At 32.1% G+C, this 16,403-nt stretch overlaps 1 protein-coding gene across 1 annotated transcript; it reads right to left on the minus strand.

Moving 5' to 3' along the window:
• Positions 1-1,995: 1,995 nt before the first annotated feature.
• LOC149518391 (uncharacterized) lies at positions 1,996-2,739 on the minus strand. Its single transcript, XM_089763334.1, has 2 exons — positions 2,529-2,739; positions 1,996-2,388 (listed from the first exon to the last, which is right to left on the minus strand). Exons 1-2 carry the CDS (start codon positions 2,612-2,614, stop codon positions 2,178-2,180), a joined length of 297 nt encoding a protein of 98 aa, XP_089619460.1. The 5' UTR covers positions 2,615-2,739; the 3' UTR covers positions 1,996-2,177.
• Between the last annotated feature and the right edge of the window lie 13,664 nt (positions 2,740-16,403).

The following is a 16,403-nucleotide window of genomic DNA, read 5'->3' on the forward strand; positions in this document are numbered from 1 at the left end:
TCAGCAGTGAATCTAGGCGGGAGTTGTGAAACGGCCCTCTGAAATTTTGCTTGATCAAGAACAGGTTTCCTATTAGCTTTTAATCTCTTATTGTTTCTTCTTCTAAATGATCTAGATGGGGCTCTAGTTGAGTAAAAAGAAGAGAAAGAAATGAAATAAAATTGGTGTAAAATTGCAGTGCGAGATGTTATGGATAATGGGTCAATTTGGGTAAACCCGAAAGAGCATTGTTTAGGCTTAAAGTTGTTGATAAGAGGATTCAGATGAAAAGAAAAAACAGAGTAATAAGAAAAATGGCAAAATCGGTTCGTAGAAATAACAAACCTTGCTTTATGGTAAACATTCCTCAAGCAATCTCTATGAAGAGCAATCATATTACTATTGATTAAGGGAACTTGCAGCTGCCTTGATCGCTGGATATATATTAATACGAGAAGAAAGACAGCGAGAGAACGGTGTTGAGAATCCAACCTCAAAACATGTTGGAGCAGCCAGGGATAAAGGCTTAAAGCTGAAGATACCTAGTAGTGAGCAGCAAAACCCAAGAAAACTGAAGAATTCTGTTTCTCTCCATTTTCAGCTCCCCATCGATCAACTCCAATATGCAGAATGTTCGTGAGCCTCAACAAGTCAGCCCCAACCACTTTTTCTTTGGGCCGAGATAGTCAAACAGCTATAACATGGGGCCTTAGTTTTGGTCTATCTTGTATCAAATCTTCAGGTAGGAAAGATCCCAATTTTACCCGTTAAAGGAGAACCTTATTTTTTACTTTAATGGAAATGTAAATAGTTATTATATTATAAATATGAAGATAGATATTATTTTAAATTTTATTAGGTATAAGTATAGAGATCGGTAATATAATATATGTCTCGTATTTATATTTTATATTTATATTTATATTTATATATATTTAATAAATTAATTTTTTTATTAAATAATATAAATTATTATTTTAAATTAATTAAAATTAATATATTTTTATTGAAAAATATGTTAATAAATATTTATAAAAAAATTACTTATGTATATAAAATTAAAATTAAAAAAACTAAAAAAATAATTTTTATTTTTATTTTTTAAAAAAATTACAAATATAAAGATTATTCATATTCATTAAACATCGATAAAAATAAAAATAAATTTAAATTTAAAATACTCATTAAATAAAAAAAATTATAAAAAATTATAATATAAAAATAAGGACGATGAATGTTTTACTTTCCCTATACTCTATCCATTAAGATCGATGTCTACATGTGCCTTGGTTTCTAAAAGTGGTTCAAAACTTTTGCTTATGTCTACTTTTGCGCTGCGGAATCATTATCAATCTCGGCGTATTTAGCTTTTAGTTTTAGACTTCCTTTTTAAGTAGATATAAATATATTTGTATTTATTTATTTTATGTTAAATAAATATAAAATATAAAAATTATCTTATTATAATTTATGTTAATATATTAATAAATATTTTCTTTTATTTTTATCAAATTCATATAAAATTTTTGTTAAAATTTTAAATTATATGATTATCTTCGGAATTACTATTATCTCTAAATAAATAATTTTTATTTTACTTCATTCTTTGCCGTTACTAATTTATTTTTTTCTGAAATAAGTGGTCCAAAACCACCAGGCCCATTGAAAGGTGCCCTTAACTCTTCTGCATTATTCCTCCATCGTCTTATCCAACAATATTGTTCGTCTTCATCCCTTGAGTTGGTAACAAGCTTTTAAAGCAATCAATTCGCTAGTGCGCTCTGCTTGGAAAATATGAACCTCAAATTTATGCGATCAAAAGCATATAGCATACGCATCTCTATATTTCTAACTTAATGGTAAGCTTAGAGTGAGCTGAGAAGAAAGTGGCAGATATATTGTTAAGCGTGCCTTAGTTTCAGGAATTATTTTTGTTTGGCAAGAAGGAAAATTTGGTAACACAATTTGTACATTTCTAATTATATAATCAGTCCGAAACCACAAAACAACAAGAAGAAAAGATCAACTTTCTTTTTTTTTAGTGAATTGAATAAAAATTCATTTAAGATCACATAAGGGAAACAAACAGAAGAACCAAAGGGAAGTCCAAATCTAACTGAAGACCATATAAATATTTAGTTAGAAACTAAAATTCTAATGGCAAATCATGCCTAGAAATAGTAGTTTTATTGGCTAAATTATGCAGCTTTTGTTGTATAAGCCAAGCAACTGCAGGAGAGATCCTGCAAAACGATAGCTCCATCTCCATCAACTTCAGCTTTCATGATCTCTTCTACCACTCTTTCAAAGTTTTCTTGCACACCCATTTCTTGATTTGCATGCAGACTCTCAATGGCTCTTGATCTTTGCTTTTTCATGGCCTCCCTTCTGCGGTCATGATCTGCCATCCTACTCAACAAAATAAGCAAGGTAAGAAAGCAAAAAGAACAATTATTTTGAAACACCAGGCAACTAGAAAATACATTTAACAATTACAAAAAGGAAAAAGAGAAAGAAAAAAAAGAGAGAGAAATTTGAAATTAGTGTACTCTTCAGAGAGGATGAAACGTTGGGTGACGCCAGAAACACAGAGAGGAAGACCATAAATTGGATGAAGGTTTAACATGGACTGCATTTTTGGATGAATGATTTGTTGCAGTACTTAAAGTGAGGGTTTGGACTTAGGGGTTCGTTTCTAGCTTCCTAATATTCATGTGAATTTGGTAAAGTAGATGACTATTAGTATAGGTATCCTTTTTGTTTCCCTTTTCTTATGGCATTATTATTAATTGTGTTTGGAAGATGTGTTGGTATGGGTTCTCTCATTCCCGTCATGTCTATCTTTTTCAAACCAATTAAACTTGTAACAGATGGCATTTGATGACAGATATTTACTAATGAAATATAGCTCTTGTGCCGAGCTGAGATGTGGAAAGATAGAGAACGGACGATTAGAGGTAAAGAGTATAGGTGTATTTTGTGTTTATAGTTTGACGCACAAGTTAAAAGCGATAAAATTGAAAAAAGAGTAATAAAAAAAAATAAGAGTAGTTTAGACTTATCTTGATGATATTTGAATCTTTATATTTATAAATAAATAATAAAGGATCATTAGGAGATAATAAGAATAATACCAAGATGATATAGCACTGATTGTGTCAAACTAACTTGACATATCAAATATGCATAAATGACATAATTATCTCTAGTTGCTTGCTAATGGCTTGTAATATGAAAAAAAACTATTATACCCTTTTGATTATTAAATACCCCTAACACTCTGTCTTCATATTAAGTAATCTGAGTATTAAACTGTTGAATGTATGATCGATGCACTCAATATAAGGCAAGTAAGCAAAAGAAAATGATGTGAAATTTGATTCTTCAAAGCCGACGTCATAGAAGGAGATCGATATTAGGAGACAACTAGGTTTGAGCCCTAGTCCGACCTTGTGGTTGTCTGATCTTGCGTGTGTGTCTTAGGTTGAGTGCATAATCATTTTGAAGGTTGTCAAAGTGATAATTGTTTAGGATGGTCCAAGGTTAACATGGGAGTTCATTTAGTCGACATGATACTGGTATTGTATTTTAAGAGTTTAGATTCAAGTCTCTACTTTGAACTTCGATGGCAAACTAAGCGTCCAATCTACCCTATGGAGTTGTTCGGTCTGACTTAGGATTCATCCAATTTGGCCAATCCATGGTATTAAATGAGAAGAGAGATAGTCTAAGCGAAAAAAATTTAAAGAGGGGGAACGAAAAGACATCTTCCATTTTTCAAGCTAACATGTGGCGCAGTCTGTCCTGCTCATCTGATATGTGGTGCGATTATATAAAGGGCTATTAAGGCTTTCATTTTTCACCTTTTTGTTTTCTTTGCTCTTAGTTCAATCTGAATTTTTCAATCTCAAAAGCTTTCCTTCTAGCCTTAAAGTTTTCTTTGTTTTTTTTTTTGTATGTATTCTTAACCATGTTTTCTAATATAAGTTCTAAAAAAGCCATGAGTTTCAGGGTAAAACCTAGGGGAGGTCAACTTAGGTAGGATGATGACGATCTGATTCCACCATTCATCGAGAGCCATAATTATGAAAGAATGGCCTTGTGGTTCAACTCAATTTTTGAAGAAGGACAACAACAAAACAAAAAAAAAATGCTCGAGCAAGAGGAGAACAAGTCTTGAGCACAAAAGAGTTATATGCTCAAAGAGACTTCGACCTACAAAACCCACCACATTTTCCCATCTCTCAAGTTGGCCATCTTATATTATTAACCTTCATTCATCTGCGGTTGTTTCCCTTTCTAGGCTTCAATCTCATCAATTTTTTTTAATTTCTACTCTTCCACTTATTGTTGCTTCCATTGTCACTTCTATTTCCCCTCAGTTAATTTTTGTTTATATTAATTCTTCTCTTGAAAGGTCTCCACCTTGCCTTTTTTCCTTCGAAGTTGAGTTGCTCTCAGTCACAGTTTAACTTTGGAATACTACTTTTGTTCAGGAGTCAAAGTCTTTTAGGGGTAAAGATTCTAGCGATGAGGAGGGTTCCAAAGAGGAATAGGAGCAAACACCTTGGCTGAAGAAAGTAATAGGGAGGAAGTGAATCTTGTAAAGCAGAACGAACTGGTCGAGGTCCCTGTATATACTCCCTGTAACCTCAGTATGATCTTCAATGACATGAGAAGTGAACTGAAGGGCAGCACAAATCTTGAAGATTATTCTAACATGTGTTTAGCTCATCATGTCCACACTTTGACAATAACATTTCTTTTTCTCATAAAAGGGTACAATATAATAATGTTAAACTTTTCAGATCGACTTACTGATAAGCTAGAGCCACATCGGCTTTATGTATATTATGATTCTTTCGTGGTCGGTATGAGATTTTCACTTCACTTTTTATTTGTTTCAATTTTTAATTCTTACAATTTGACTATTACCCAGTTCACTCCTACTCCATTTGGTACATAGTTATTTTTATCATTTTTTGTCAATACCTAAACATCTTTCTTTCTTTCTCTCTATTTAGAAAATTTTTTTCTATTAAAACTCTCCCCAGTGATAGAAGGTGATATTATGTGACAACTTAGCCTAATAAAAAACTGTTCGTCGATTGTCTGAGCTCAATAAAGAATTGAAAATTGCTCTTTCTTTGTCTTCAAAAATAAAAAATAAATAAAGATAGTCAATCTAAGGTCAAAGTCACTGCCGAGATTGAGGCTTGAGAAATAAAAAGTGCGCCCGACATTTTTGTGGAAGCACTAATGGCTCTCTTCATTTTGAATTTATCAGATTAGGATAAAATAATGAAGTACACTTATAAAAAAGAGCTTGTTATTGATGCCCACAAGCTGACCTCTCCTAAAGTAATAAATGAGATAAAATACTGGGGTAAGTCTATAATAACTTGGTAAGATTCTATTTTGATATGATTTTTATCTAACTATTAGCTCGACTTTATAGAGATGTCTACCAACGATGAGTTTGACTTTGCCTTGTACTAGGATGCCTCTAAGCCTAAAAAAGGCTAAAAGAAAATTCAGCTTAAGGCCCCATCTTGTGAGGGGATAAGGTTGTTAACCCTTCTGTGTAGTGCTCTTCCGTAACTAAAAAAAAAAAAACTAGGGTTGGTCGGGACCTCTCCTCAACACAAGCTTATTTTCTTACTAAAAGACCAAAAGTGAAAGTCTTTTATTCCACTTTATAGAACCTCGAAGCCAAGGTACTGAGACCCAACTCAGAGAAAATCTTGACGAGGTTGGAGTATGCCCCTAATGATAACCCTACCAAAAACCTTGACGTGGCGAGAAGGTTTTTTAAAGTCGCAGTCACTCATTTCAGTAAGTATTGTCTGACTTCAGCTAGATTTTATCATTATTCTTTATTTTACTAAGTTTGAGTTTGTTTTATGCAGTCTAACAAAAATTCCCTTTTGAGCCCCTGGACAACACCAGTTATGCCCTTCATTACGTCTATCTTGCTATGGCCCACATTTTCAAGGTTGAAAAATACGTGGTATCTTGACTAAAAAGCATAAGAAAAGCTCAAATGCACTGGGCAATGTCAGGCCAAACCTCTGTGTATCCCATAAGAAGAAGGTCAAGCAGAGAAAGAGGAATGATGAGCTGATAGCAAAGATGGTGGTCGTTTTAGTTGACAAGGCCTTAGCTAATTTGATGAGGGAGTAAGTCAAGCTTAAACTCAATGATACTTAGACCGAGATAGTAAGGCTGAGGTTTGAGCTAGAGGCCATGAAAAGTGAAAGAGAATATCTAAAAAAAAAATCTATCGAGAAAATTTTCAACAAACTTCTCTAACTAAAGGTGAAGTTCTCTAAGAAAAAAGTGCTCATGCCTTTAGCTTGACCAAAGATGAGGTGTAATTTAAATTTTCCTATCTCAACCTCAATGACATTAACAATATCAGATCGAGGCTTTTTTCAAATCGACTCGAGAATGAAAAAAATGATGATGATGAGGTTATGAACATCAAACTTGAGGTAGTTTTGGGGTTTGAGCATAAAATGAAAGAGGCTGAAAAGGTTGAAGTTGTCACTGTTACTTTTATTAATGAAGATGCTGCTACTGCTATTGCTCTTGATACTGATGTTGCTAACACGTGATTTTTTTATTTTTAACTTTTATAAATTTTTGTCAATGTATGAGATTAGTTTTTGTAATGACCTTAGACATGAATGTTTCGAATGACATCTTTTGTACTTAACAAATTATACTTAATAAAAATCATATAGAAACTTTTATTTAGTTCAATATAAGTTTCAGTTTAGTTTTGTTATTATAATGTTGTCTTTATTCATATGAGTTTAAGTACGGTTAATCAAAAAAGTTCAAGCGCGGTTAGATGAACTAAAAATTTACTTAATTACTCAAATTAAAGTAACTTAAGCATGGTTAAAAAAATTTGAGCAAGGTTAACTAAAGAAATTTTAAGTCGAATTTTGTTACATCGATTATACGTAAACTTGTTGAACGAAATTTGATTTCTATATTCAAGTATAAATTACAAGTGTAAGCTAAGTTTAGATAAAGCTAGTGATAATAAACCTTTAAATTATTTACATTCCATGTTCTTAGAATTATGTTGCCATTCATATCATGTAGTTTGTAAGTCGCATCATGGATGATCTCTTTAACTACACATGATCTTTCTTAGGTAGGGGCTAATTTGCTACCTTGATCATTTAATCTTGAGGCTTTAATTTTTTTAAGTATTAGATGGCCCTTTCTGATGTGCTTATATTAAACCTTTTTATTATAATAACCAGACATTTTTACCGATAAGCTACTATCCGTGTTAGGGCTATATCTCTCTATTTTTTTATAAAGTCTAAGTCGACCCTAAATGTTTTCTCATTTCTTTCTTTTAATCATAGTTGGACCCTCAAGCTTAGAAGGTCAATCTTAACAGGTACCACAACCTCTGTTTTAAAAGTCAAGTAGAATGGAGTTTCACTTATTGGTACCTCTATGGTTATCTTTAGGGCTCATAATACCCCTGGTAGCTCATCGACCTACCTTCTCTTTGCAACATCTAATCTATTCTTCAAGGCTTATAATATTGTCTTGTTCACCGCTTCGATCTATCCATTAGACTGAGGATAGGTAACCAATATAAATCTCATATCGATGTAAAGGTTTGAACATTATTCCTTAAACCTTGGGTTTTCAAATTGTTTGCCATTATCCGTTATTATGGACTGAGGTAAGCCAAACCTATAAACTATATTCTTCTACACAAACTTCTTCACTTAGGCTTTTGTAGTAGTGGCCAAGCCCTCGACTTTAACCCATTTATGCAGTAATCTACTACTACTAAGATAAATTTCTTCTTACCTATGTCGAAGTGAAATGTTCAAAGACATTTATTTTTCACTGCATGAAGGGTCACAGGTTGATAATGGGGGTGAGCTCGATTAAGGGGAAATGTTTCACATAGATAAACCTCTGACACTATCATATCTCTTTACTAGTTCAGTTGCATCCTTTTTTATAATGGGCTAATAATAGCCTTATCTAAGTACTTTGTAGGCTAATGGCTGAGGTTCGAGATGGCTTCCACATATTCTTTCATGAATTTCTCACAGAACATATTTTATTTCTTCCTCGTCAATATATCTTAAATAAGGTAGACTAAAATATCTTCTGTATAATTTTTCCTTAATCATTGTGTACCAAAAAGCCTTTCTCGTTAATGCCTTGCTTAGCTTCTATTCTCTAGTTATGCTCTTGTGGTCAGGTACATCTTAATTGATATTATCCAGGTTTTTTCTTATTATCTAGCCTACGAGCTTATCTTCGGTGCTTTTGTGTGTCAATTCTTCTACTAAGACTTAATTTAAACTTTTAATTGTTATTTCTAAAGTCAACTTCGATAAGAAGTTTGCTAGTGAATTTTGTTACCTTGATATTTTTTTTATTTTGACATTGGTAAAATCGACCACCAGGGTAACTGCTTTATCTAGGTATTTTTGGATTCTCTCTTCTCAAGCTCTGAACTTTCCATTGATTTGGTTGACCACTAACTGAGAATCATTATATATAGTTATGTATTAAACATTCAACTCGATTGCTAATCTTAGACCAGCTATCAATGCATCATACTTTGCCTCATTATTAGATGCCTTGAACTTAAATCTCAAGGTGTATAGATACTGTAGCCCTTCTAAGCTGATTAGAATAAGGTCAACTTCTCTGTTATGGTTCGTGACTAATCCATTGACATAAAGCTTTCAATTTTTCTTATTCAAGGTTTTTTTCTTTTACTCAGGTTATTTTTCAAGTTAGACTGGGTGAGCTTTACAATAAAGTTCGCTAGCACCTAAGATTTCATCAACCTAGGTAGTATATGCAAATCGAACTCGCTGAGTTCTACTACCCATTTAATTAACCTACCTAACATTTCTAGCTTCCATAAGATGTGTTTCAGTGGTTGATCGGTTAGCACGTAGATCGTGTGGGCTTGTAAATATGCCCTAAGTTTCATGATTGAAGTGAAAACTACATAAGCTAATTTTTTTATGTCATTGTAGTTGATTTTTAGCCTTGCCAATACCTTGCTCACAAAATAAACCGATCTTTACTTTCTTTCTTTTTCTTAGGTCAGAACTAAACTGAAGGCTTGATCCGTAGTGGTTATATATAAGTGCAATATCTCATTAAGTTTTAGCTTAGATAGAATAGTTGAAAAATATGATAACTCTTTGAGTTTTTAAAAAACTTTTTGACATTAAAGAGTCTCTAAAGTCAAAGATATTTTTTAGAATTTTGAAAAATGGCAGACATTGTTCTACCAACCTGGACATAAATCGACTTAAAGTGACTATTTTGCCAATTAACGTCTATACGTTTTTTACCAAGGTAACGCCTTCATGTTTAAAATTGCCTGAACCCTTCCTGGATTCATCTCATCCCTCTTTAGTTGATCAAGTAATGGAAGAACTTACTCGACATAACTTCGAAGGTATATTTGCTTGAGTTAAGCCTTATATTATATTTTATCAAGGTATTAAAAGTCTCGCTAAGGTTTTTCAAATGTTCGATCAAGCTTTTACTTTTGATTATCATATCATTCATATATACTTTCATGTTGCAATCGATCTGATTTTTAAACACTTTGTTCATCAGCCTTTGATAGGTCGCCATTGCATTCTTTAATCCAAAAGGCACTACTTTGTAATAATAAAAGTTTTTTTCAATGATAAAAGCTATATTTTTTCATTGTTCCTTAGTATTTCAATTTGATTGTAACTTAAATAGGCATCCATAAAGTTGAAGAGGTTATGCTCGGTACTGTCGTCCATCAATTGATCTATGCTAGAGAGAGAAAAGCTATCTTTGAGACATGCTTTGTTGAGATTGATAAAGTTAACATATATCTTCTATTTTTTATGGTACTTTTTAACCATGATCACTTTGGCTATCCACTTAAAGTAGTACATTTCCCTGATAAAGCCTACTTGCAGTAATTTGTCAGACTTTTTTTCGATAGCCCTTTGTCTTTCTAAGGTAAAGATTTTCTTCTTCTATCAAATTAATTTTACCTCAAGATTAACATGCAGCCTATAGACCATCACTTCAGTATCAATCTTGAGTATATCAGATGATGTCTAAGCAAATAAGTCTACATCATCTCTCAGAAGTTTGATTAACTGATCCTTATGTTAAAGTTTGATTTTGATCTACATATGTTTTTTGAAAACGCTATCCCAAAACAATATGGCTACTAGATCTTCGATTGGCTTAAGTTAGCTTTCATCCGAGTTTGGTCTTTAGTTAATTATTTTTTTATTCGATTAGGTCGAGACTATTTCTTGTAAAATTAGATCCCGACATAATGATTAGTATGTTGTTAATGACTTGTTGAATATATATGTCATGAAATTGGTATGTATTTTTCATTTTATATTGTACTTTGATAGACCTATTAGCTCAGTCTAACTGATATATAGTTGTTCATATCGATTTAAGAGCTCGGTCATCTTTGGAGTTACTTCAACAAAAATTTAAAAAATAAAACAAAAGTTTTCTTTTTTCTAAGGCTTAAAAGCTCAAAACAGTTTAAAAGTGCAATGCTATCAAGTTAGTCTTACGTTTTATGTTCTTACCTGTGGCTTCTTACTTTTTATTGGCCTCTATTATTTGCTCTTTCTTAGTACTTTTACTCTTGGTCAAACTTTCAGCCTACTTCTCAATCCTCCTATTCATTGTGGTTACACAACACTGTTGTGCCATAGACTGATTTCTCTTAACCTTTTCAATTCAATTAAGTGTTGAAAATTTCACTTTCAGATAGGGAGTTAAGCCTATAAGCGGCATAATAAATTGGCTAAGTCGACCTAATATCATGTTTTAGATGGATGAGATATCGATTACCATAAATTTTATAATCGAGGTAATAGTCTTTGGTTCTATCCCCAAAGAGATCAGTAACTTAATTGTTTCTTTTATCGATACCTATTCATTCTCAAATTCTATTAGCACTATAGTAATTAGTTGTAGCTGGTCTTCACTTATTCTTATTTTTTTCATGGTGTCGTAATACATGACGTCAATCAAACTTTTATTATCAAACAAGATTCTCTTAACTATATAGTTGTATATGTTGATCATGATCACTATAGCATCGTTATATAGATGCTGGATTCCTTCAAGATCTTTTAAACTAAATAAGATCGGTTCGTCTCTTCAATCTTTTTTTAGGTGCTTATTACTATGACCATTCCTATATTAAACTTTTTTTTGGTCAAAATGAAACTACCTCCAATGATCACATTAATCACCCTGGTGATTGGCTTATTGTTATCAGTTTAGACAATTTTTGAATCGATTCATCTCCTCGAACTTCTTTTCTTTCATTTTTTAGCCTTATCTCTCTATCTTGGGTAGGCTCTCTTCGATCTCATCTATAATTTGTTTTAGGTTCGCCCTATCTCCTTTGCTCTACAAATATTTTAACTGATTTCTCTTTATTAGGCTTCGATCTCATTTTTTAAGTTGACATAATCTTCAATATTATGGCTTATATCCTTATGAAAGGCATATCTTTTGGTCGAGTTTTTTTTTTTGTGTTCTATCTCAATGGTTTTGACTATCTGAGATCAGGGTTTCTTTTAATTTGTACCAAAATCTTCTCTCAAAAGGTATTCAATGTAGTGTGATTCATTTATCCACTGGGGTTTTTAGCCTTATGTCATATCCCTATCGAGAAAAAATTATAAAAATCCTTGCCTTTCTTATGATCGAAGAGGAGAGATAAACCTCTCTCACTTTAACCCCTAAGGAGGGGAGATGAACCTCCCTTATCTTGGTTGTTTTTTATTATAGCTTCGACATTTATATATTTCTTAGCTATCAACAAGATATTAGCCAAAGTTTTAGGTGGTTATAATAATAAGGTTAGCTTTATGTGGTACTATTTATCGGTGAGTCCACTTGTTAGGGCAACCACAACGATCGTTTGCTTTAGGTCTTTAACTTGTAGAGCCTCCACGTTAAAATGCATGATATAGCTCTTAAACGATTCACTACGACTTTGGTGAATTAACATCAGACTTAGAGTTATCTTTTTTGCTCTTCAACTACTTACAAATCGAGATAAAAAAAGAATAGTTGAGCTCTTTAAATATCATAATTGACCTTGATTCCAAGCTACTGTACCAAGATTGAGCTGCGCCCTTCAGAGTGGTGGTCATGCCCTTGTACTTCAGGGCTTTGTCAGTGCCCTGTATCATCATGTTAGTCTTATAAAATTTTAAATGATCGAAAAGGTTAAAAGTACTGTCGTAAATTTCCAAGGGTGACATTTTGAACCTCTTAAGAGGCATGGCTCTATCAATTTCTTCAACGAAAGGTAAGGTCTTCAGAAACTTAAACTCATCTTCAAATGCCATTGCTTTTGTTTTTAGCTCTTTTTCCATGGCCTGCATCCGAGCATCCAAGTCTTTGTTTGGTTGGGGTTCACGGTGTATCTGTTTGGATTTTTTAGTTTTGGCATGTGTTGAATTATGATTAGGGTAATGGCAAACTGAAGTGTTATGTTTTTCTTTTCTAGAGGCTGAGGAGGATTTGAGCTTCTTATAGCTTGGTTAACTTACAGCAGTTCCTTGGCTATGGGTAATTAGGTCGGGCACCTTTGAAGTTTATGGTGGGGTTATGGTTTGCAACATCTGTTTAAGGGTCTGTATCTACTCGATCAAGGCTTGAAATTGTTTTATAGTTAGGCTTGTCTGTGGTGAGAAAGGTCATTCTAAATGTTGGCCATTGTGTATTTTTGTTCTAATCGGGACGACTTTCTCTTCTTCCTTTAGGGTTCTCTTCCTTGGTAGCATTACTTCGTGCTCGACTAGTGAATGAAAAGGGCCTCTACCTAGCGCCAAATGTTTGTGTCAAGCTCCGTTCTCTGGGTCAGATCCTAAAAAGATATAAATGAATGAGGTTAGAGGCAAAGGCAATGGGTGTTCAATGCGTTTGCACTCCGACACACAAATCAGAAGAGATGAGATTGGAATGAGAGTAATAAAGAGAAATATGAGTAGTCAGGACTTATCTTGATGGTGTTTAGACTTTCATATTTATAAGTAAGCAATGGGGGATTATTGGGGGACAACAAGGACAGTATCAAGCTGATGTGGCATTGATTGTATCAGATCAATCTAACATATTAAGTCGACATAAATAACAAAATTATCATTGGTTGTCTGCTGAAAGCTTTTGACATAAAAAAAGATCACTATATCCTTTTGACCACCAAATACCCCTAACAGCTCATTTATATTTTTCTATGATAAAGGAGTTAAAAAAGTGTAATGTAGAGTTAGAGCAAATCAAAATCGTAGAGAGGATATACATTGATGAACAATCATGAATTGAACAATGTCCATATGGCATGAGAATAAAACTAATGGTTTGTGACATTCTCTCCTTTATGAAATTTGAGGCAACAGGCAATCTACAACAAATTTACTGATAAGAATAAGTTGAGCTTTAATGCCATAGCTGGTGTTTGGTGAAATAGGATTTGAGCAAGCACGGTGGACCAAAATGTTCGATCACACCTCTCATTTTCATTTTTCAGCTTACAACTTTAAGCCAAACACTACCAATGATTCCAACAAGCCATTGAAAGATTACTTCCCATTCCCAACTTAGCACCTAACAATCCATGGTGGAAAGTAGCAGTCTTCGTTTTCAACACTCCAAAGCTCAACAGATAGCAACAGGGCTTTCATTTTTCATTTAAGTTTCCAGCATCACTTTGCTTCTAATCAATTGAGACCCTGTTTAAAAAAGTCTTCAAACACTACAAGCCTCTTTTTCAGAAACCATAAGATAATTTTTTTTGCCAAAAAATTCTATAGAATAATATTTAAAGCTCAAATCTAAAACTAATTTAAATTTTGTTAATTTAAAGTTTCATTACAAAATTATCTATCTATGGTCTAATTGATCAAATGAGATCAAATGATATTTGATAGCTAAAAATAAAATGGTCAAGGAACAGTGAATATAGCTTTTTCTTTCTTTACTTTATTCCATAAAAATATCTATACAAAGAAAAAGTGATATAAATAATTGAGTTTAAATTTTTACGTATTATTTGGTGTATATTTTTGTTTTGCGTTATTTGCGTTTTAATTTCTTTTTTTCTTTGTATTATCTTTTGAAAAAAAAAATAAAACCTAAAGCATTACATAGGTTAACAATTACTATATAACCTTTAATAATATGATAAAATTATGATTTAGTTAAAAACTTGGTTTAAATAATTTGTTAAACAAAATATCAAAGTGACCAAAAAAATTAATTAGAAAATTCATTTGAAGATAGTTGCTAATGTTTATAAATACATAAAATAACATTCAAATTGCATTATTCTTCTTAAGGTAGTTAAGATAAATATATATATATAGCTTGTATTATAAAAACTAAAAAGATCTTTGACTAAATCACTAAAATATGGTTGAGGTGAATGCACTAACCTTCCTAGTGCTCTTAATTTCACATTGAAAAATTAAATGAATTTATTATAAGGTATATATTGAGACTTAAATCTATATTTGTAAAGTAAAATAATTTTTATAAAATAACTTTATAAAACTTTTAAATCAAAACGATAATTTCTTATAAATTTAGTATGAATTTTTACAGTAAACTTACTATTTCATCTCAATTTTTCATATTTTCATGATGTTTTGAAATATATTCTAAAATCAAAGTTAGCTATGGAGTTTGAGATTATTACTTTCAAGAAAAGAAATATGCTATGCTTTTTTATTACTCTTTCTGTCCCTTTTTTTTTTTAATATTTCAAAATTATGTCATTTTTTATTTTTTAAACATCTAAAATTTTTACTTTTTATATTTTAAAATTACTTTTATGATTTTTTTTATATTAAAAGTTAGGAAACTTTAATTTTAAAAAAATTAAATATATTAAAATTAAATTTTGTTCTTAAATTTTGTAAAAGATAATATCTTTCAAATAATTTGAGACGGAAAGAATATCCTTTATTCCTGTCAAAATAAGAAAAAAGGGCGAGAATGGAATCTTGGATGATGTTCCCTACAATTTCTCACAAGAGAATGAACAATTTCTAGGCGAAGCTTCTTCGATTTTGTATTGCAATTTTCAACTAAACTGTAAAGGCAAACCAAAAATAATAATAATAATAATTTCACTTGTGATGTGCGCCTACGCGTAAAATCCCAATGGATGTATCTAGGGGTGTAAATGATACATTAGTACTCGCAAGCTACTCGGGTTCGATTCGAAAAAAACTCGAATTCGGTTCGATTATTGTCGAGTCGAGCTCGAGCTCGAGTAGCTCGATTTATCAATCGAGCCAAATTCGAGTATTATTATATCTGACTCGAGTAGCTCGCGAGCCTAATCGAGCTTTTATATTTAAATATATTTTTATTATTTTAATTAATAAAATATTTCGAGTCCGAGTTCGAGTTCGAGTTCGAGCATGAATAATCGAATTTTTGTCGAATATACGAATCGAGCTTATTTTTACATATTAATCGAGCTTAATCGAGCGAGCTCGAGTAGCTCGAATTCGATCACGAATCGAGCTCGAGCTTGAAAAATAAAACTCGATCGAGCTCGAGCCGAGTATCGAACCCCGAGTTGTGAGTCGAGCTCGAGCTCGAGCCTCTCACTACTCGGCTCGGCTCGGCTCGTTTACAGCCCTAGATGTACCTTCTCTTGTCTTTTAAAAAAAAAAAAAAAAAAGAGTTAATATTGGAGCCAATTTGCTGCAACCCAACTTTTTGACCTTTTTTAATTTGCACCCATACGTACGATATTGCACGTCCAAAGAGTTATGGGCCCCTTTCTTGGCTTATTGTGGTAATATAGTCTTTAAGTCCTACCATTTCCGCCAAATTTCCTACTTTTACTTTTACTTTTTTCTTGAAGAAGCAGTTTCTATTACTTTTGGTTAATGTTATATATATATATATATATATATATATATTAGATTACTTACATAATATATACATATATATAAAAGCTTTATCTTTTTATAGTTTTGTTTTTGTATTTTAAAATCTTTCGTTTTTGTCTTCTAACTCTATTTTATATCAAATGAATCCTATTATAAAAAAAAAAATCTATTTAATTGTAAGAGTTGAGTTAAACTATGGATCTTTAAGAGGACATCCAAATAGTTGAAAATTTGAGATTTTAATTTAAAAGGATATGATTTTAAATTTAAAAAAAAATCAAAACATAAGGCCGGTTTGAATTTCATTACATTGGAGGTAAGATGGAATCAAGGGATTGAAGCCTTCAATTACATGGTGGGATGCATTTGGGTATCACCTTGTTGATGTGGTTGGAAGCTCTCGACTACACTGTCATTTTAGTTTTTCATTAAAAGAGAGAAAGATCTACTGGTCACAGA

Source organism: Durio zibethinus, chromosome 6, assembly GCF_047325235.1.
Source record: "Durio zibethinus cultivar Kanyao isolate XHJ-2024 chromosome 6, ASM4732523v1, whole genome shotgun sequence".
In the NCBI taxonomy this organism is placed as follows: domain Eukaryota; kingdom Viridiplantae; phylum Streptophyta; class Magnoliopsida; order Malvales; family Malvaceae; genus Durio; species Durio zibethinus.